The sequence below is a fragment of the Engraulis encrasicolus genome, chromosome 9 (genome assembly GCF_034702125.1).
Source record: "Engraulis encrasicolus isolate BLACKSEA-1 chromosome 9, IST_EnEncr_1.0, whole genome shotgun sequence".
NCBI classification, from domain to species: Eukaryota; Metazoa; Chordata; class Actinopteri; order Clupeiformes; family Engraulidae; genus Engraulis; species Engraulis encrasicolus.
In genome coordinates this window covers 46,466,029-46,488,557 of record NC_085865.1, presented here as the reverse complement: position 1 = coordinate 46,488,557, position 22,529 = coordinate 46,466,029, and the positions used below count along the sequence as shown (strand labels likewise).

General features: G+C 40.2%; 1 protein-coding gene and 1 long non-coding RNA gene across 13 annotated transcripts in view; one reads left to right on the top strand and one right to left on the bottom strand.

Annotated features, from left to right (window-relative positions):
* Nucleotides 1-22,529, bottom strand: part of LOC134455906 (uncharacterized) — a 212,239-nt gene that overhangs the window by 106,029 nt on the left and 83,681 nt on the right. For all 10 annotated transcript variants that reach the window (XR_010036193.1, XR_010036192.1, XR_010036194.1 and 7 more), the window contains 3 exons: nucleotides 22,072-22,212; nucleotides 2,354-2,561; nucleotides 2,091-2,196 (listed from right to left, as the gene is read on the bottom strand). This is a non-coding gene — a long non-coding RNA (uncharacterized LOC134455906). The remainder of the gene's footprint in view (nucleotides 1-2,090; nucleotides 2,197-2,353; nucleotides 2,562-22,071; nucleotides 22,213-22,529) is intronic.
* LOC134455889 (myosin-7-like) overlaps nucleotides 2,929-22,529 on the top strand; it is a 33,475-nt gene continuing 13,874 nt past the window's right edge. Inside the window, exons 1-19 of one of the 3 annotated variants that reach the window (XM_063207244.1) lie at nucleotides 2,929-7,121; nucleotides 7,874-7,921; nucleotides 10,554-10,764; nucleotides 11,393-11,536; nucleotides 11,665-11,821; nucleotides 12,243-12,270; nucleotides 12,392-12,497; nucleotides 12,663-12,755; nucleotides 13,074-13,137; nucleotides 13,245-13,343; nucleotides 16,498-16,601; nucleotides 16,705-16,843; nucleotides 16,969-17,087; nucleotides 17,262-17,411; nucleotides 17,578-17,748; nucleotides 17,993-18,302; nucleotides 21,869-21,942; nucleotides 22,030-22,235; nucleotides 22,321-22,444. In XM_063207244.1, coding sequence (XP_063063314.1) covers nucleotides 10,564-10,764; nucleotides 11,393-11,536; nucleotides 11,665-11,821; nucleotides 12,243-12,270; nucleotides 12,392-12,497; nucleotides 12,663-12,755; nucleotides 13,074-13,137; nucleotides 13,245-13,343; nucleotides 16,498-16,601; nucleotides 16,705-16,843; nucleotides 16,969-17,087; nucleotides 17,262-17,411; nucleotides 17,578-17,748; nucleotides 17,993-18,302; nucleotides 21,869-21,942; nucleotides 22,030-22,235; nucleotides 22,321-22,444 — 2,289 coding nt within the window. In that variant the 5' untranslated portion in view covers nucleotides 2,929-7,121; nucleotides 7,874-7,921; nucleotides 10,554-10,563. Of the gene's footprint in view, nucleotides 7,922-10,050; nucleotides 10,765-11,392; nucleotides 11,537-11,664; nucleotides 11,822-12,242; nucleotides 12,271-12,391; nucleotides 12,498-12,662; nucleotides 12,756-13,073; nucleotides 13,138-13,244; nucleotides 13,344-16,497; nucleotides 16,602-16,704; nucleotides 16,844-16,968; nucleotides 17,088-17,261; nucleotides 17,412-17,577; nucleotides 17,749-17,992; nucleotides 18,303-21,868; nucleotides 21,943-22,029; nucleotides 22,236-22,320; nucleotides 22,445-22,529 lie in introns of those variants that run through there. The other 2 variants (XM_063207243.1, XM_063207245.1) reach the window with 2 other exon arrangements.

Sequence of the window (22,529 nt, the reverse complement as noted above, 5' to 3'; positions counted from 1 at the left end):
GAGCAAGCACTGATGATCAGTGATGGATGGCCTGACTGCGACTGAAAAGTGTGCACTTCACTTGGGTAGCACTTTTTCGTTTTCTAAAATGCAATTAAAGTACAGCCTAATATTGCAGCAGTTAGAACGTTGTTCACGTGCCTTTAAGTATTTGCAAAACTATTTAAATGACTCGGAATGGCAATTAAATACTGTCGGAATGGCGGTATGTCGGAAAGGCGGTTTAAATGCACCACCATTATTTTGCTGCACTATCCTGTCTCCACAAGCGCACCACCAAGGCTGCACGATCCGGATTCGTGGAGCAATGTCGCCCTTCGTTTCGCCCAAAAGCTGATCTGTTAGTGTTGTTTCGCTGAAAGCCAGTCTGTAAGATTTGTTTTATTCAGGTAGCCGAGGCTACATGGCATTTTTTGTGGTTTATACACCACATAATGTTATAAATGTGGGAAATACTCGTAATATTATAAAATGGTGCCGGTGATAGGTCGGAGGAAAATTGTCATTTTCTAAGTTAGCCTAAAGATTAGCCTAACAAGACACTGATGTGGCCGTCTGTCAAAGTAAGATGGCAGAGGCCTATTGATCAGACATGAAGTGCGTTCTGTCCGCGTCTTGACAAATAGTCTACAATTCACAATAAAGATGGAATTAATCATAGATAGACTTTCAGGGTCCTTACAGGTAGCGAAACGAAGGGCGACAATGCTCCACGTCCGGATCGTGCAGCCTTGGGTGGTGCGCATGTGCAGATAGGATAGTGCAGCAAAAATAATGGCGTACACCTTCTTTGGTGCGAGTTCCCCTTGCTTGCCTGCTTCCTGGTAAAACATTTAACATGGTAATTCCATTATAGTGTTTGAAAATAAGGCTCCATGAATTTTAATAAACTCCTACTTAAGGTTTTAACTGTGTAAATGTTATGGGTCACACTCTATAAAACCGTATCTGCACCTGTCACATGCATCATACTCTAGAGACCTACAAATGGAAAAATGATCAGCTAACATCTAGCAGCTAGCCTAGCAAAATTAGTTGATGTCTTCATTAGACATTCATGCAATCGCTATTCAAACGTCATGGTTCTCTCGATACATAGATAAAGAAACCAAAGGAAAATAAGATTGGGTTACTCATTTTCTTATCCACATACGTGGGTAGGTACTGCATCAAACTATTGGTTATAATACTTGTCAAACCACCGATCTGCATAACATTATGTCAAACTTACCCCAGCCACGGCCATCTGAAGTTAATAATTCTTCACTCTCCCCGTCAACGTGTTATTATTTAATATTTACCATCCACAGAACAACAATATATCTGGATACATTAATACAGAATAATATCATATCCTATACTTTATAGCCAAGGGTTATCGGCAAAAGAATGACGGTTTAAAACGTGTAGACCTGAGTTCTACAGTTTCCAGTTCGATCAATGGGCAGGGAATCTTGAGTTATGGCTAGCTTGTGCAGACCTAGAATAACTTTGGCTCGCGCCATGCCATTCTGTCCAGTCTTTGCATGCTGCCATTGAGCTTGTGGCCTGAAGGGGGCATGGGGAGGCAGATTACTGTAACAGGGAGGTATGGAAAAGACAGACAGCGGCAGCAAAGCCACTCTCAAGTAGCCTATGGGTTAGGGAAAGCAATTTGGGAAGTCAAATTCATTCTCCACTATACCTTAACAAGACTCATAGTCCTTCTAATTTAAAGTGACTTTATGCTCTGTGGACTTTATCTATTTCCAGGTCTGCCAGATGAATAGCCTAAATGATACCACATAGATAGCCTCTGTGTATAAATCTAGGCCTACACATTCACATTATGAAAATTAAAAAAAGTTTTCATGTGGAGCAGGAGAGTTAAACTTACTGCAGTGGAAGCAAACACTATATGATAGGCTACCTAAGAAATAAATAATACAGACTGAATGCTCTGGTAATGCAATTACCAACCTATGGAACAAAATCACAATTGAGATGAAAATGCATGGAATACATGTATCTCATTGTAAAAGTTGTGTTTTTCGAATATGATACCTTCAAAAATATACCCAATGTGCATGTTTTAAAAAAGTGCTATTTACCTGAAACTACTGTAAGTAGCCTAATGACGTCTGAGTGTCCACTTCAAACGAGTGACGCACATCTTCCATTGAGTGTCGCCAGTCCCTTTTATTCAGCTACAATATCCTAATTATAAAGGGAGAAATAGTCTGTAAGGACTCTGCACTACATTTCTAAATGCAATGCAATTTTAGTTTTAGAGCATCCTTTTATATTATCCACCATAGCTTAGCCTACATAACAACACATCATATAAATGGTCTTGGTTTATTAAGCTACTTACATTTAAGATTAAATAAATCCATGCGTAACTGGGGGTAGTCATTAAGAATCACAGAGCCATCCTTTTGCTTCCTTGGGCATATTCTCAATGAAGTGGCCATCTGCTGAAAGGAACAGCCGGGCTCCTCAGAGTAGCTCAAAGTTGGCTGCTGGCCAGTGGACCCAGGGGAGGAGCCTGTTTCCTGGAACAGCTGCAGTGGTCAGGGGCCCTGAAGGAGATGACAAGATGACATGCACCACCCAAGGACAGATTACTGCATGGGCCTACAGGGCCCAGGCCCAGGGGCTTAAGAGTCAAAGGAGCCCTGAAGCCCAAGCCTCTATATTTCCATTCTCATATTGCGATGAAATCTCCCTTTTAACAACTATGTATATTTTCAAAATGTTCACTGAGGACTATCCCCCATACCCCCAACAACATAGACTTTCACATCTGGCCTAAAAGCCTGAATTGTTTGTACACTAACGGCACTCATTGAGTGGGGCCTTTCTTGTCGTCTGACCCAGGGGCCATGGAATCATAATCCCAACACCCCAACACTGCCCAACCCCCTCATTTCTCTCAACTCCACATACATGCAACCTGCCAGCCAGGGTTGCAGTAGTTTGGCAGAATGCATATAAAGCAATGTGGGACACAAATGCTAATAGGACACTGTATTCCTCAATTAGATAATAGAGTGGAATATTAAGTGGTCTTTGTTAATTTCTTAACCGTATTCTTGACTATAGTGGACATCTAAAAACAGAATATATTCTTGTACAGGCCCTATGGGTGGCATGAGCAATGATATCAAGAATATTTTATTGAAATCTGTATGTAGCATGATGGATTAATAATAATCACAATACATACAAGGCAACCTGATACAAAAGTAATGTTCCCAGACAACTCTGTTTCTCCAAAATCAGAATAAGAATGTATCCTGTGATGTGTTTTATGTGCTTCAAGTTCATCTGTTTACACGTATACGTTCTTTGTGTGGGTCTAGCTGGTATTCAGCAAGAATTTCACAGGGTTATCTTTATACTGAAGGACAAACAGAGGGAGGTGACAGTGTATGTTAAACAAGACGGTGCTAAAGTTTGTGCGTCACTTACTAAGCAACTTGAGGGACAGCAACCCTGGGAGAAGGTTTATTACTATGGCCCTGGTGCATGCTGTCAATACCGCAGGTGCTTTTGCTTTTTCCTTGGGCCTAAACAGACCATCTGCCCTCTTTCAAGGCCAAAGTCAGGCAGCTGCTAGCCGATGACAGAACATGTCTCACTGACACATCGCTGTTTCCTTAGCCTTCTCACTTAAGCACAAAGATAGTCCTGTGACATTCCTATGATGATTGTGAGTGCCTGTCTTTGATTGAGAACAATCATTGGCTATCTCCTAGACATCTGTTGTTGCAGTGTTGAGGATACGTGTCAGGTGTAGTGCAGCATATCACTTGAGGACCAGGTGTAAGTTCACTTCTAAGGTTACCATTTGAGCAGTATCTAAAATCTCTGTTGCTGATTTCATAATCCAATAAGAGAATATAGAGGAAATATGCAGTCATAAAACAGTCAAAGGCCTTTCAGATTGTGCCATTTTATTTTGTTTTCTTTTTCCAGACATTCAAATGTAATTTTGTGGAACAACATAACTGACCTGACCAGAGGTCACATCATTACACAATAAATAAACACGTTTGATGTCATGAGGACAATGTGCAGAGGATAAAATTGAGGAATGTGAGGAGCTGTGTAAATTACTTCTAAGACCATTTGAGCCTCAAACATATCCAATGACTTGTAAGACCATTTGAGCCATTAACATACTATCTAAGAAGCCTCACAACAAGGAAAGCTTGTTCAGAAAACCATTAAGGACATGCAGTAGTCACATGGTTATTTGCTTATTTATAATTGAGAGCCTGAATATACATGTATGCATAATATTGGTGCACATCACTTAACTTTAACTCATAGAACATTTCACTATGTTTTGTCTTTCTGCCTTATTTGTGTGGAGTTAGAAACTGGAATGTCAAAATTCGGCAATGCCTATTCCGCAATGGTGAAGATCTTTACAACATTCCTGAATCCGCATTGTGATCCGGATCACCACCAAAATGTAACCGCTTGTTCCTTTTGTCATGTCTAAGAACTCCAAAAAATTTCATCCAAACCCGTTCAGGATTTTTTAGGTTATCTTGCTGACAAACAAACCGACAGACAGACAGACAAACCAACACAACTGAAAATATATCCTCCTTGGCGGAGGTAATTAAGGATGTGTGAGAACCCTTGGAAGTGCAAGGTCTTCTTCTGGCATGTGATGCACACGCGTGTGAGCGTTTTAAAGTCACAGCATTAACACCTTGTGGGTGGCTTGGTGCTTTCTTTAGTGTGTCACAGCTTTCTTGACCCCCTTGTTGCCAATGTGATCCACTTGTGACCGAAAACACAACCTCCTTGGCAGACGTAATTCAGGATGTGTGAGTATGTAGACTGATGATCGTTCACCCTTGGAAGTGCAAGGTCATGTTTTGGCATGTGATGCATACGCATGTGAGCGTTTTAAAGTCACAGCATTAACACCTTGTGGGTGGCTTGGTGCTTTTCTTAGTGTCATAGCTTTCATAGCATAGCTTCCACCCCCCACCCCCTAAGACAAGTCACTTCTGAGGGCAAGACCTTATAGGCCTGTGGTCTCAACACCTTTTTAACATCTAGTGTCACTAGATTCACAGGATTAAACAGGTCAGCTGCCAAATTCCAAGTAAACTTAAAGGAGCACTCAGCCAATTTCCAGAGGTGGAAAGAGTACTAAAATATTGTACTCAAGTACAAGTACTGTTACTCTGTTGAAAATGTACTCAAGTACGAGTAAATTTACCAGTCAAAAAATCTACTCAAGTAAAAAGTAAATAATTTAAAATGTACTGTGAGTTAAAGTAAAAAGTTACTTTTTAACAATCAGCATCTTCTGCCTCTAGATGTGCAAGGGGTGCACTGGGTTAGAGGAAGAACAGCTAATGTTGATCTCCTGTGAGTTAAGTGAATCTCCATCGTCAGCCTCCATGTCAGCTATCAGAGTTTGAGTGAGAGGTCGCACGCGCCAACTCTTTATAAACTAGGCTAGAATTCTAGAGTTTTTTTTTCTTTTTTTACTCAGTAACGCTTGTGCTGTAAAATGTACCGAAAAGTAGTTTAAAAAGTACAAGTACACAAAAAAGCTACTCAATTACAGTAGCGCAAGTAAAGTAATTAGTTACTTTCCACCTCTGCCAATTTCAATATGCTGTTGTATTGCTCACGCTACCCTTGACTTGTCAGTACCCGGTGATGCTGCATTTTTTGTGTCAGCCCTTTCCGAGATATGAGTTATTCTAATGGGGGCAGCTTTTGTTCACATTTTAAAAACATAGGCCTACTTCAAATATTTTCCTAAAAGGTATCGCTGTTTGCTAGTTGTCTGCTGATGTTGCATAATCTTTTGAATGTTTTTGGGAATCATAAAAAAAAAAAACAATTGTAAACAAACACCTGCCCCCATTACAATGATCAGGATCTAGGAAAAAGCTGGAAAAAAAATCTCAGGTACTGACAAGTCCATGGTAGTATGAGCATTACAACTGCATGTCGAAATTGGCTGAAGTTACCCTTTAACGAGTTCACTAGAATGACGGGCATTTTTCAACACGTTTTAACTTACAACTTAATATATTTCTGTATATATTTTTTAATTTACTATTTCAATGTAGACTTTACTTAACAGCATTTGGGAAAAAAATGTTGCAAATGTTATTGACTATAAATTAATAAAAGGAACCTGAGCTCAATTTCACAGGGTTCACAAGCAACAGTTGAGGTGATGAGAGGGCAGCTGCTGTACAGACTCCCAGGGGGGTGTGAAGGTCTCGTGTCAAGTGCATCAATATGTGTACAATCACTCACGAAGGAACCTGAGCTGAATTTCACAGGGTTATCTTTGTCCTCAAGGAAACAATGTGGTGCCACTGAGATGCTGTGAAGGGCCATGACTCAAGGGGGACGTCAACAAGAGGTTGACAATACATCAGTGGGCCCCATGCTCTGACCTTGCTTTGGTCTACAAAAGTTGACAGCTGTAGCTATCTTTTGGAACTTGTTGAATTTCCAAAATGTTTAAAGGGCACATAACATATAGTGTTTCTCTCCCTTGTCTCATTGCCAGCAATATGACCATGCATTTATCATTAACAATCACAGACAAAGGTTTGCAGGAAAATAATTAAGATATTGTTTTATTTAACCACCAATTGCCAAGTACAAAAGTAGATACATATGGTCATATAAATATATACATATTATACCTGTATATGTCATTTGTGTATGTGCCAGTAGAGATTCATTGAGCATATGCATTAAGCAATAGGTCAGCATTTTGTTCTTGGCTATGGGAATGTCCATAGGGATTTTAAAATGGTGCACAGGCTGTGCGTTCCATCTGACAATAGCAAACTCCTAGATATGGCCTGGGGTTCAAGTGTTGATACTGCTGAAATGTCCTGCTGTCCTCTCCCCCACCTGAATTTGCATTTACACTTGCTCCCGTCTGTGTCAATCACCATATCAAAATCATATGTCTGGATGGGAGCCATTCAGAGGTTTTCCTTTTATGAAATGTGGGGAGAGCGGGGCTGACTTGATGCTCACCTCCATATTGGGATCGACTCTCCCCTATAAAAGAAGCAAATCATTCGTGGCTTTCAGTCGTGGTGGTGGACACAGCATAGACCAACCCAGAGGTAAGCTGACATCTACAATACATGCTACTGAGGGTCTACCAGGCAGGTAGCTGACAAATACATGTAGGTAGGATAAGAGACAAGTGGATGAAGGCTAGAATAATTAAGGAAAATAATAAAGAAAAACTGTATATCAAGACAAACGATACATAGAGAGACAGACAAACAGACAGATGGCATTTTATGTAATGAATTAAACATTGAATGGGTTATTATAGGCAGGCTGGTTGACAAAAGTAGCAAACACCATTCAGATATCTACCACATGGTACTGCATCTCATCAGGGACCTTGCCTGGTCATCACCAGACCTAATCACAAGTGAGATAAGGTCTGTACTACAGACCTGTGTGCTATAAATCCCGTAGGCAGGAGTGTGGTTTACGATTGACGACGACTGTTTCAGTGGACATAACGAATGTGCATCATTTGGCATACGTAGCCCATAGCCAATCGTGTCAGTAGTATCTATTCAAACAAGCTGCAGTCATCGCCTTTCCACGCCTCCCTGCTCTCTAATTGGAGACCATGATTAGGAACCCTCGCTGAGAGATAGATTCTATGCTGTCTTTCACATCGGAACAATTGTGCAAAGCAGCATGGGATTTCTCAGGCTATCAGGGACCAGAGAAATAGACACAATTTGTGCATATTGCAGTGGAGAAAGAGCATTATTGGACTACTCAACACAGAGCTAAGAATACTACTGCATGTGTTTGATCTTGTCCCTGCATCTTCTCTATTCACTTTCAGAAGTAACATCACATCAACATTGCACATCTGAAGCTTGACTCAAACGAGGTGAGATTCGCGTGTTAAAAATAACTACAAATCCAAATCAGTCCAGGCTATGTTTAGAATGTTCACACAATGTACACTATTATTCGGCGAGATAATGGAATGTACAATCTTTTAAGGACAATTCAACATCATTTGTATTTGTTGTGAGAGGTAAATGTCCTTTTCTTAAAGGAACAGTTCGGTCAATTTCAACATGCAGTTGTAATGCTCACACTACCCTGGACTTGTCAGTACCTGAGATTTTTTTCCCTTCTTTTTCCGAGATCCTGGTCATTGTAATGGGGGCAACGCTTTGTTTACATTTTTTTTTTTTTTTAAATGTATTCCCAAAAACATCCAAAAGGTTATACAACATCAGCAGACAACTAGCAAACAGCGGTACCTTTTGGTAAAATATTTGGAGTAGGCCTATGTTAATTAAAAACATTTTTTTTTAAACAAACTCTGCCCCATTAGAATAACTCATACAGTGCCCTCCATAATTATTGGCACCCCTGGTTGAGATGTGTTTTTTAGCTTCCAATTATTTTATTTTTTTTCTAAATAATATGGGACCTTAATGGAAAAAAAGAGAAAAATCCAACCTTCAATATAAGTGCATTTATTCAGTGGGGAAAAAATCCCACATAAAGAAATAATTATTTGACATCAAATAATGTGTGTCACAATTATTAGCACCCCTGGTGTTAATATTTTGTACAACCCCCTTTTGCCAACAAAACAGCACCTAATCTTCTCCTATAATGTTTCACAAGATGGGAAAAGACAGAAAGAGGGATCTTCAGCCATTCCTCTTTGCAGAAGCTCTCTAAATCATCCAGAGACCTGGGTCCTCTCCTCTGTACTCTCCTCTTCAGCTCACCCCACAGGTTCTCAATGGGGTTGAGGTCAGGGGACTGAGATGGCCATGGGAGGAGCTTGATTTTGTGTCTGGTGAACCATTTCTGTGTAGATTTGGCCATATGTTTAGGGTCATTGTCTTGCTGAAAGACCCAGTGACGACCCAGCTTCAGCTTTCGGGCAGAGGGCAACAGATTTTGATTTAAAATGTCCTGGTATTTCAAAGCATTCATGATGCCATGCACCCTAACAAGGTTCCCAGGGCCTTTGGAAGCGAAACAGCCCCACAGCATCACTGACCCACCCCCATACTTCACAGTGGGTATGAGGTGCTTTTCAGCATGCGCATCTTTCGTGGTACGCCAGACCCACTTAGAGTGTTTGTTGCCAAAAAGCTCAATCTTGGTCTCATCTGACCAAAGCACACGGTCCCAGTTGAAGCCCCAATCCCGCTTGGCGAACTCCAGACGCTTGCGTTTATGATTGTGAGTGAGGAAAGGTTTTCTCCGTGCATGCCTCCCAAACAGCTTGTTGGCGTGTAGACAGCGCCTGATGGTTGATTTGGAGACTTTGTGACCCCAGGATGCTACCATTTGTTGTAATTCTGTAACAGTGAGCTTTGGAGATCTTTTGATTTCTCTTACCATCCTCCTCACTGTGCGTGGCGGCAAAATAAACTTGGGTCCTCGTCCAGGCTTGTTTACCACTGTTCCAGTTGTTTTGAACTTCTTAATTATTCCTCTCACAGTGGATATGGGCAGCTGCAGTTGAGTGGCAATCTTCTTGTAGCCTCTGCCTGACCTGTGAAGGTCGACGCACATCTGCCTCACTTGTATGCTGTGTTCCTTTGTCTTTCCCATGTTTAAGAGTGGATAAGAGAAATGGCCTCGGTGTCACGTCATATTTATACCCCAGGGAAACAGGAAGTGATGAATTACTAATTAAATGTTCCTACATACTCTGGTAAACTTTGTAAACTACTGTAGAAATGACAGAAATGCTTCAATTATATTTATTTCCTGGGAATTGTTAAGGGTGCCAATAATTGTGGAACAGGTGATTTAATGAAAAATAATTATTTTTTAGTCAGGGATTTTTTTATTTTCTTACAATTCATTTGAGTTGAAGGCTACATTTTCCTACAATTTTCAGTGTGACAGTATTCTTCTGCAATAAACACTGAATTTATTTTAAGGCTTTTAACACATCTCAACCAGGGGTGCCAATAATTATGGAGGGCACCTGTATCTCTGAAAGGGCTGGGCCTAAAAATGTGGCATCACCGAGCACTGACAAGTCAAGGGTAGCGTGAGCAATACAACAGCATATTGAAATTGACTGAACTGGTCCTTTAACTCAAGGCAAAGGTTGAATTAGGGTTATTTCTTCGTACATGCACCTTTTTCTTTAGAGAACTTTATATCAAGCCCAATTTTCTCAATATACAATATAAACTAACGTTAGCCTACCTACAAGCACCTGGTAACTCCTTTGTAAGGACCTTAATATTGTCAAGGTGTTATGACACAACTCTAACCTCTTTTATGTAATAGTACTTGTGTTAGATGGTTATCATGCTTCAGGAATTCTGCTAAAATTCATCAGTGCCTAAACAATGACTTCAGGTAAAATGTCTGTCATGTAAAATGTCTGTCATACCATTGTGACTTGCCTTCATTTTCAAAGTCTGAACCATGGGGGACTCATTCATGGAGGAGTTTGGGGTAGCGGCTCTGTTTGACAGTCCATTCCACAGTCTTAAATAAATACTTTTTTCAATGACAAAATGTAGGTGATTAACCATGGGGGATGCATTAATGGAGGAGTTTGGGGCAGCAGCTCCGTTTCTGAGGAAATCAGATATGGAGCGTTTGGAGGCCCAGACTCGCCCCTTTGACATCAAGAGGGCCTGCTTTGTGGCGGACCCAGAGGTTGAGTATGTGAAGGGGATGGTCCAAGCCAGAGAGGGGGACAGAGTCTGTGTGGAAACTGAGTTTGGAAAGGTAAGAAATGCATTTTAGGCCACCTGTAGGTGTGTCACTGTTTTCGAATAAAGGTATCTGCTGAATCCGAGTAACAATGGTTGCTGTAAAACTTGTTTTTAAAACAAAATAAGTGCCCAGCAGAAACTGAGTTTGGAAAGGTACTGCAGTAACATCTCTGTCTTTAAAAACGAAGCTTGTTGAGCCCTCACTAAACATGTCTACTCCATAGAACCCTCGACCCTGCCCCCCCAACATCTCTGTCCTTAACCATTACAGTGCCTAAAACCTTGCCAGAGGCAGAGCTATAGTGAGGGCGAGCAGGGCACTTGCCCCTGGGAAAAGGGCCTTCCTTATTGGTGGTTGGGGCCCTATTGTGAGCTTGGCCAGCTGTATAGGGGGCCCTATAAGTGTCTTGCCCAGGGGCCCTGTGTGCAATTGTTCCGCCACTGAACCTTGCTCAGTTACTTGTGTGTATGTCATGCTTCTGTCCCTACTGTATTTAATTTAAAATTGGTTTTCTTTTTTGGACTTGCCATGTGTAGATTTCACATACATTTATATCCAACTTCTTGTATGTACAGAAAAAAATAATCAAGAGGTGAAAAACAGCAGTAATTTCAACATAAATATTCATTTTCATGCACAGACTGTCACCGTGAAGGAGACTGATGTCCACCAACAGAACCCGCCAAAGTTCGATAAAATTGAGGACATGGCGATGTTCACCTTCCTGCATGAGCCTGCTGTGCTGTTTAACCTCAAAGAGCGTTATGCAGCCTGGATGATCTATGTGAGTAGAAAAAACAAAATTGGAAGACAGTTTGACAGACTGACCAAAACAACTGACAAAGATGACGTACGGTATGTTGGACTTACTAAAAGTTTTCATAATGAATCTGTCTTTACATGTCTTTACAGACCTACTCTGGGTTGTTCTGTGTCACTGTCAATCCCTACAAGTGGTTGCCAGTGTACAACCAGGAAGTGGTTCTTGCCTACAGAGGCAAGAAGAGGACTGAAGCTCCTCCTCACATCTTCTCCATTTCTGACAATGCTTACCAATACATGCTGTCAGGTAAAACTTTGCGTTGAAAATCAGTTTTTAAGTGAATATAAAAAAACACTATTTAACAATTATTGATAAACAAAGCAACATGTCCCAGGCACTTCAGAGTATATCCACAAGAAGAAGGAAATACTTTTACTTACTTTTATTAGAAGTGGGACTAAAAATGCCAAAATGTTTTGCCCTGATGAAGACCATTTGTGGTCGAAACATGTTGGCATTCAGTAGCCTCTTCTAATAAAGGCTTTTTAAACATATTCCCTTCTTCCTGTGGATATACTCTGGAGTGCCTGGGGCCTTTTGCTTTGTTTATTCCAAGAGCACCACTTAACAATTTTTAGTTTTACAACACCTCATTGCCGGGTTGAATTCTCTTTTTACTTAGAAATTAATACTGGTGTTATTAAAATTCTGTATGTTTTGCTTACAGACAGAGAGAACCAGTCTGTCCTTATCACGTGAGTACTGTTTAAACACAAACAGTATGGTGATGTTTTATAGTTCTTGTTGAATGTTAAGTCATTAAGCTTAACAGACTTCTTTGTGAGGTAAATTCAACATGTTCATTTTGACTCTTAGTGGAGAATCTGGTGCTGGAAAGACTGTTAACACCAAAAGAGTGATCCAGTACTTTGCCAGCATTGCAGCATCCCCTGGAAAGAAGGATAAGGTGGATGAGAAAAAGGTAAATTAAGTTCTTCAATATGCATCAATATGCAACTGTTAAACACTCAAGTCGAATGATAAATATTTTTTTCTTTTTTTGCCTATTGTACAGATAAGTCTTGGTGTGTGCTGTCTTCACTGTGTCTTTAAAAGGTCCCCTAAATAAATTGTTTCTGTCATCTAGGGTACCCTGGAGGATCAAATCATCCAGTGTAACCCTGCCCTGGAGGCCTTTGGTAATGCAAAGACCATCAGGAATGACAATTCGTCCCGATTCGTAAGCCAGTCGATGATTTCCAAATTGTATTCATCTCAATATTCACACTGCTTTAAATTTGCTTTCATTGATATGAGTGATCTGTTCATGCTACAGTAAATTCATCCGTATCCACTTAAGAGTCAGTGGCGAGCTGTCCTCAGCAGATACTGAAACAATACTATGCTCAAATATGTACATTCACATGTGTGATTACCTCAGATAAGACCTAAATGTTTAATTGCACCTCGGATCTCCCAGATGTGCTTGACCTTGTCATCAGTTATGCTGGGTGGAAATTATATTGAAGAAAGGGACATTTACTTTTGTGTTTCACAGGGTAAATTCATCAGAATCCACTTCGCTGCTAGTGGCAAACTTGCCTCTGCTGATATTGAAACATGTAAGTGCCTCACACAGAATAGAAATACTATTACATATGATTTCTGTAAAATGTTTGGTAGATCTTGCAAACCCTTGGGCTTTGTTTCAATATTTCTCATTTTACAGATCTTCTGGAGAAGTCTCGTGTCACTTATCAGCTCAAGGCTGAGAGAGATTACCACATCTTCTACCAGATCCTCTCTCAGAGGAAACCAGAACTGCTAGGTATGACCTATGTTATTTTGGTTACATTTTTTGTCACCTTTTGTTTGAAGAAATCTTTCAATACATCTAATCCCTGTGACTTCATCACTGGCCCAACCAGACTATTGTGTTGAAACAGACATGCCCTCTGGCTGAGTATATGTAGCACATTTTAAAGAAGAAAAATCAGCACTCACAAGCTACATCTCATTATTTATTTATAAATTACCACCATGTCCACAAGCAGACGCGTTTCAGCTCTTAAGCCATCATCGGTGTAGATTTTTCTTCTTTAAGTTGATACCTTTTATCGCGCACCCAAAGTCATTAATTTTTCCCCAGAAGTTCAGCGCGTCCTCTGACAAACTTGAATACATGTTGTACATGCCACTGCCACTGAGAACATGCCACTGCCAATGCCTATGTCCGCAACCACAACCACTGGGGAACACTGTAAACCCCAACATGTTCCACGAACTCTAAACTTTTGTGGAAACTTATTCCCGTTAAAGTTTTAGCTTTGTGACCAAATGTTTTACGTAAATACTACATACATACATGCATATGCAGGACACAAAGTCTTTAAGAAGATGATCAAAAACTTTGAAATGACTGAAAAGATTGAAAACTTTAATTCCATAATTAGATTTTTAGTTTTTAGCAGCCCAAGTCAAGTATGTACTCCAAACTCTAAAATGCACAGAAACAATGGTTTACACAAAAGATTTGAGTTGAAAACTAAAACATTTGTGTGCGTCTTACATAAAATCAGACATGTTATGTGAAAACAAATGTTATGAGAAAAAATAAAATCTTGAATGTTTTAGTAGCTGCTACTCAAAGATCTAACATGCTCCATTGACATAAATATTTCACGAATGGTGCAAAAATCAATGCAATTAGTACTAAGCAGACAGTTAAAAAAATTTAAGTAAACAAACACAGCATTGTTTAGCTATATTGGCTCTAAGTTTTTGATTCCAAAATTAAAAGTTTTATGTTTTCCCATTTTAGAGCCAAAAAAAATCTTGGTTGGTTTATTGATTGGTTGGTTTATACTAATGCACTAGGCTACCACCCTCTGTTTAAACCAAATATAACATGAGCTTTAATTCCACAAACATGAACAATGCTTTATATCAAGTTTTTTTATTTTGTTCCATGTGGTTGACAAACAAAAACAGTAGACAATAACACAACAATCATACAATACACAACAATCTAAATCTAAAATTTAGACCACACAGTCAACAGTCAATATATTACCAAGAATCAACCTCAACACATTAGGCAATTTAGTCATTTATTTGTTGTCCATTTCTGAATCTTTCATTAGGAGTTGGTGGCTGAAGGAGATCCATATAGCCTAACTTACAATAACATTTCTCCCAAAATAGTGTCAGACTTCACAACACAGTCAGTTGTTTATCCTTTGGAGTGTTGAGTAGAGCTGATGGATCATAGAGTTCTGGTGGTCCCATATCGGCTGCCTGTGGAGCATAAATAGGCCTAATAAGTTTAAGGCTTTCATGAGGACTTGTTGGATTTGGCCCCTACAGCATGATTGCTACACTGGTTTATACAGAAGTTCAATGTGCAATATGTCATCATGAAAATGCAACGCATCACTTGCAAATACACTGCAGATGTATGATACAAGAAAAATATTTGTATGAAAGGCCTACACAGTGCTAGCCTAACTAGCAGTAGCTAACATTCTAAGCTAAGTTGCTAACAAAACATACACACAGTGTAGCATCAAGAGCACCTAAGGTCACACACAGCAACATAGTAAACTACTACACATACACACCAATACACTTTTATGGGTCTTTTCTTACCTTGAAGTGAGGTTGATAGACACATTTTTCCATGCCAAGTTGTCAGTTGTGGTTTGATGGTCACATGGTATTGAGTAAATCTATCCCCCATTGACAGATTCACCATTTTTAGAGAAGTTTGTATTTTATGTTACATTTTAATAAAATAGGGTTTCTATGGTTCTGACATGGATGGGTTCTTCTTTACACAAAGCAGAAGCTGGTAAACAATTAAAAAAACAACTAAAACAACCAAAAAAGTGAGTGACCCAGCCTTAGGATTCGAACTCTCAACCTCAAGAAAAGGACATGCCAATATGGCTACATGCAGAGGACTATCCCCTACACCACTCAACTGCAGGTTTTGTATTCGTAGAAAGTTAGGCCTGTTTGTTAGAAAGTATTGGACTTACTCATAATTAACAGTCAAATGTGTTTCACACATACTTTCCACTTCAAATTCGACCAACTGACATCATACCAAAACAATAATGTTTGAATGTGATACTTTTTTATTTTTTTTACTAACATCCTGTGCTGGAAATCGAACTTGAAACCATCATGTTTTGAGGCCAACTGCTTAACTGTTAGTCCATGACTGCCCAAGCACAACACGCTGACATCCATAGTCTCATATGTTAGATATAGTTCCAATTGACATGATTTAAAGAATTTGTAACTTTCACAGTTTCGAGAGAAATAAACAATAAATATCTACTTGAGTGTTTTTTTATTGGTAATACAGGATTCAAACCTGCAATCCTCTGATCTTGTGGCCATTCCCCTATCCAGACCACAGCAACTCAAACATTGTCTTGCTTTACCTAAGCCTTTTTCTTTTGTAGTTTCGCTCAAAATTAAATGTGAAAAATATTGCTAATTAAAGCTGGAGTCATGGGTCTGGTGGCCATCTGAACATTTTCATACCATGTTCTAGGAAGTAGGTAAGGTTATCTCCATGTTGGGGATTGAACTTGCAACCTTTGAGGTTGAAGACCAGCTGTTTAACCACTACTCCATGGTCGCCTCAGCTGTTGTCAAGACATATAACCACTCATATGCCAGATAGAGTTCCAATTTACAAACTCAAAGACATTGTGTTAGGATGTCAGTTGTACTTAAAAACACAATGCCAACCAGAGTTAATTTATTGGTACCTGAAAACCTGTTGAGAACACCTAAAATGTGTATGTCATCTGGACATTTTTGCTATATTGAGTACTACAGCGTAAACTTTTCTAGTTCATAGTACTGTTGGGGAATACAGTGAAGATATACGTTACCAACACCCCTCCCACTTGTGTTATATTGCTTAATTGCACAGCTATTTCTTCTGCTGTGGTGTTTTTTTGCAGAGATGTTGCTGATCACAAACAACCCCTATGACTACGCCTTCATCTCCCAAGGAGAGACTCAAGTAGCATCTATTGATGATGGGGATGAACTGCAAGCAACTGATGTCAGTATTCTTAGCTTATACCATAGATTTGCCAAGCTTTGCCAAATTTTGATGTATACTTTTGTGTGATATGCGTGATAAGCATGTGCATGATTGGTTACAGGATGCTTTTGATGTGCTGGGCTTCACTCAAGAGGAGAAGAACGGCATTTACAAGCTGACTGGTGCCATTATGCATTTTGGCAACACAAAGTTCAAGCAGAAGCAGAGAGAGGAGCAGGCAGAGGCTGACGGAACTGAAGGTACCAATTCTTAATTCAAAGATTACACCTTCACAGTAATAAGTTGTGGCACCCATGTCTTACAGACCATGCCTAAACAGGAGAATTACATAATTTGAGAAATTAATGGAACATCTTCACTCCAGATGCTGACAAATATTCCTACCTCATGGGCCTGAACTCTGCTGACCTCATCAAGGCATTGTGCCACCCAAGGGTTAAAGTAGGAAATGAGTGGGTCACCAAGGGACAAAATGTCCAGCAGGTAGAGTGCTGCAGGTTTACCAACAGTTAATTTGACACTATAAAGTTTTTGTTTTACCTGAAGAGATCACCCGTCAATTAAATTAAGGGTAGTGTTACATGTAATACATAGGCTACTGTATATGGTCATGTTTTCTTTTACTATAGTTATTCATGTCTTCAATTATTATCTTAGGTGTACTACTCTATTGGTGCACTGTCCAAGTCAGTGTATGAAAAGATGTTCTTGTGGATGGTGGTGAGAATCAACCAACAATTGGACACCAAACAACCTCGTCAGTACTTCATTGGTGTGCTGGATATTGCTGGATTTGAGATCTTTGATGTAAGTTTTGATGATATATATATATATATATATATATATATATATATATATATATATATATATATATATATATATATATATATATATATATTTTTTTTTTTTTTAAATGCTGTACCCGGCTACACAAACACAGTAAAGATGAAGATGACTCTTAAACTTCTTTCAGTTCAACACTTTTGAGCAACTGTGCATCAACTTCACTAATGAGAAGCTGCAGCAGTTCTTCAACCACCACATGTTTGTGCTGGAACAAGAGGAGTACAAGAAGGAGGGAATCGAGTGGACATTCATTGACTTTGGCATGGACTTGGCTGCCTGCATTGAACTCATTGAAAAAGTAAGCACTTGATTTATTGAATTTGTAGTCCCTATGTGTAGATGGTTCACATGTGGCCCATTCACTGAAAAAGCTCAACTACATCATAACAACATTGCTATGACGTCACAGCGAGTCTTGTGTAACAGATTAAGACTTGGTCATTACCATTTGACAATAAGATTAAAACACAAGTTCTGCACAAAGGAGTTCATTAGATTGCAGACCATAGGGAGTAAAATGTCTTGCTGTTTTTGTATTTTAGCCCATGGGTATCATGTCCATCCTTGAAGAGGAGTGCATGTTCCCCAAGGCCAGTGATGCCACATTTAAAGCCAAGCTTTATGACAACCACTTGGGCAAAAATGCCTGCTTCCAGAAGCCAAGAATTGTCAAGGGGAGACCAGAGGCTCATTTTTCCCTGGTTCACTATGCTGGCACTGTTGACTACAACATTGGAAACTGGCTGGTGAAGAACAAGGACCCCCTCAATGAGACTGTGGTTGGTCTCTACCAGAAGTCAACTGTTAAGATTTTGGCTAACCTGTTTGCTGGATATGCTGGGGCTGATTCTGGTAAGTTATTTCTCCATTAATTCAAGTCAAGTGATTTTTGTCACATACATTTTACATGTAGTGAAATGATGAAGGGGTCATCGGCTCTGCATATTGACAGTTACATAGATAATAATAAAAACAACATATGCAGGTAAAAGAATATATATACAGTACAAGAGTTACAATCTGACAAAAGCTCATAAATAGGTGTAGATCAGTATTCCACAGCAAATTGCAAAAGCCCAAGATCAATATGTAATTCTATATGATCTTTGTACACGTATGTACTTGGCTGCACACAGAAGAGCAGTAATTCCTGTTTTACTATGTCAGTCAAAACACACACAGCCACAAAGCTCGGTTGAAGGCAATTTAATTCAAGTAAGTTGGTTCCTAACGGACAAAACACGCGATAACAATAACATACGATCAAAATATTAGCTTTTATTAACTACTAGATAATCCAATAAAGCAGTAGGCTACATTCAAAGTCGGATCAATGGATTAGCACACAATTATAAGGCATAAGTAGAAAAACAAGAAAGAAATAAAGGGGGGAATTGTAAACGAAAGGGAAACGTGTTGTGGGTGTGTGTGTGTGTGTGTGCCTGTGGCAGACAAAGGGCTAGTCTCGTCAAAAATACTGAATCAAACCAAGATAATGCAAAACACACGCACTCAATGCAAAAGTTTGTGCTCAAGTTGGGTCTCCTAAGGGGGCGTTGTCCCCAGTGGTGTAGTCTACGTAGAACGCGGGTATATGGAGTATACCCACTTCTAAATTTCAGGGATTTCAGTATACCCACTTAAAATTGATTGATCCATTGTTTTGAATAGCACAAATATATACAGTATACCCACTTCAAAAAGTGCTCAAATATACAGTATACCCACCATAAAAAAGTAGACTACACCACTGGTTGTCCCCTACTTCTTCTTCTCTTTTTGAGGTGTTTGCGCAAGACGTGCGCTACCGCCATCTACAGAGCTAAGGGAACTTCATTGATTCTAAACCTCAGGACTCCGAAGGTCTCCTAACCGAAGGTCTCCTAAAGGGGCGTTCACCCGACATAAAGTGGATACCGGAAAAGAAACAAAATGACGCTTCTTCTTAGATCCACCTTCTTTGGTCTCGTTGCCACGAGACAAAAGATGGCGTCGTTCACATGGAGTATAGCAATGCTAACAAAGGTAGCATCAGGTGCAGAAAACCAAACAATGAAGGGCTACTTAGCGAATGGCATAATCGCGGATAGGCTCTCAGTCCCGAAAGGGCACAAAACAATGTATTGGGAGTTCTGTAACTAATGCAGACAATTGTGAGTGAGGAAGAAGGAGAGGGAGAGAGAGAAGAAGAGAAAGAGTAGCGACAAAGATAATCTATTAGGAAGATACTTCAGGTACTTCATACTTTTCCGGGATCCATATGATGCCAGGTGAACACCCCTATAGGAGACCTTCGGTGAAGAGTTCCCTTAGCACTGTAGACGACGGTAGCGCACTTCTTGTACAAGCCGCCTCCAAACACCACAAAAAGAGAAGAAGGAGGGGACCACGCCCTCTTAGGAGAGCGAATTTGAGCACACTTCTTTGCATTGGGTAGGCGGAGTTTATGATATCTTTCTCTAATTAAGAAAATCTTTGGCAGTGAGTGAGAGGCACTTGTTGCGGCAAGGTGGCGGCTCAGATATGGGGAAGTTTAAACAGTGCTGGCTAGTTTTGGCGTTAGCCGTAGCTCTTAGGTAGCTCACTGAGAATTCAAGACAACAGTGTAATGGATATCTGGGGAATTAGCCCAGTGGTGGTTTTACACTGAAAGGGTACCGATGAGTACAGATATGTCCTGGGGTTTCTACAATCGTAGCCTCTTACTGCAGCTGGGGTCGCCGGCGACCCTATTCACTCGCTGAAAATGCATAACTACATCATAACAACATTGCTTTGACATTACAGAGAGACATAGTGCTGCGCTAAGGGGTTAAATACTCCTGGGGTAGAAGGAGAGAGGATTGTAGGGAACGAGAGAGAGAGAGAGAGATAGCTCTGTGGCTATGTGTGCCAAGTCTCTAGTGAGCAGAGAACCGGTAAGATGAAAAAATGGGCTAGCTTAGCTAGAGTCTCTCGAGCCCCGAGCTATCTGAATTCTGAGCTCTCAAAGAGAGAGTAGGAGAGGGGAAGAAAGAAGAAGAGAATGAGAGAGAGAGAAAGGATGTGAGACAGTGTATGTGTGTGTCAGCGTAAGGAGGCAGCTCACGTTGCCGGGGCTAGCAGCTGATACTGGTGTGTGGTGTGGTGCCTTGGCTGGCTAGCATAAGGCTACGATGGGCATAGCCGGGGCAGTAGCAAAGACGCTGTGCACGGTTTGTGTAATAAACAAATGAGTACATTCGGAGCGTCCCAACCGCTGATATGTATTGATACAATGTTTGAAACCGCTCAGATTGTTCGGCATGGAACTCGCGGTGTTTAGTAAACAAGACCAGAAGATGGGCTAGCAATAGTGGAGTCTAAGCTAACAAAGGGAGAGAGAGACAGAGGAATGCAAATAAGATATGCACACATAAAGGAGCTTAAAGGAACGGTACACCCTTTTTTGATTTTCACATATTTGCAGTATTTCCCAGCATTATTCATGAATGTGCGCATAATTTTCGTCTATGTGTGTCCATTGCCTAGTTTAACAGTATAGCCAAATTAATCGTAGCAATGCAAGTCTATGGGGGCAAACAAAACATCATCAAATTTACTTATAAAGTACTTAAAAATTAATGTAAAATTCACCAGAGTGCAAAACATCTATTTAATTCTGTCCTGTGATCACCTGTGGCTTGATGCTAATGCTCCCATTCACTTCCAGTGATTATGCTAAGGTATGCTAATAACTCTGATTCAATAAATCTAAGTACTGAAAAAACTGAGAAGAAAATTATATGCACATTCATGAATAATGCTTGGAAATACTGCAAATACCTGAAAATCAAAAAAGGGTGGACTGTTCCTTTAAAGCTCAAATCAAAGGCACATCTAAACTATCTCAGTAGCTATCAATGCCCAGATCGCCTACTGTAACTGAGATTTGACTTGAGATTTGAAGCGGCGTCCCTGTCGTTGAATCTCCACACGTGAGAAGTTGATCTGCGAGGCTCACGGATCCGGATAAACCTTGGAAGAGGAAAATGTCCGAGTGTTGTAGCTTAGCAAACGACTTAAACTCACAATGTGTAAATTAACTAAGCGGCCTATTGCTTGTTTTCAGCCTAAATAGAAAACCAAAGCTTTGTTCAGAAGTATCTGTGCACTTTTCTCTATACGTCTGATACCTGGCAAGACTGGAACAAGAGTAAACAAGGGTGGATGAGTTCCGGGTTAAATACAGGGGGAAGTCCTTGGTGACTGTGAGAGAAGGGCTTTTGGGGCAGCGACCTCTAGGGGAAGGAGGGCTTGGAATGAAGTGGCTGGGAAACCCACCATAGGTTACACAAACATACTTGCATTTGTACTGTCCAAATTAATAATGATGTCCATTTAACTGTGTCTAAAATAGTGCCAAGCTTGTCAAACTATGATCTGCACTACTTTCACAGCTGCAGAGAGCAAGGAAGGTGGTGGTAAGAAGAAGAAAGGATCTTCTTTCCAGACTGTGTCAGCCCTGCACAGAGTTAGTATTTATTTCTAAGCACACTACTCATAGTTGCCACTTGTACTCGAAACCATGCCTATATGCTAAATAAATATTTTACTACAGGAGAACCTGAACAAGCTGATGACCAACCTGAGATCAACTCACCCCCACTTTGTGCGCTGCATCATCCCCAACGAGTCCAAGACTCCTGGGGCCATGGAGAATCCATTAGTCATGCACCAGCTGCGCTGTAATGGTGTGCTGGAAGGCATCAGAATCTGCAGAAAGGGCTTCCCCAACAGGATACTGTATGGAGATTTTAAACAGAGGTGGGATAAATGTAAATTAGTTAGCCCCCATTATCAAAGAAACAACACAAATCATTAAAATACAATTATTTCTGCTGAATTTTAGATACCGTATCCTCAATCCAAATGCCATCCCCGAGGGACAGTTTATGGACAACAAAAAGGCGGCAGAAAAACTGCTGGGTTCCTTGGATATAGACCATGAACAGTACAAGCTGGGACATACAAAGGTAAATGAAGATTTTCGCTGACATGTTGATTTGCTCTCTGAAACAGACTGTGCCTGTTACGCACATCTGCACACCTTTTGAGAGC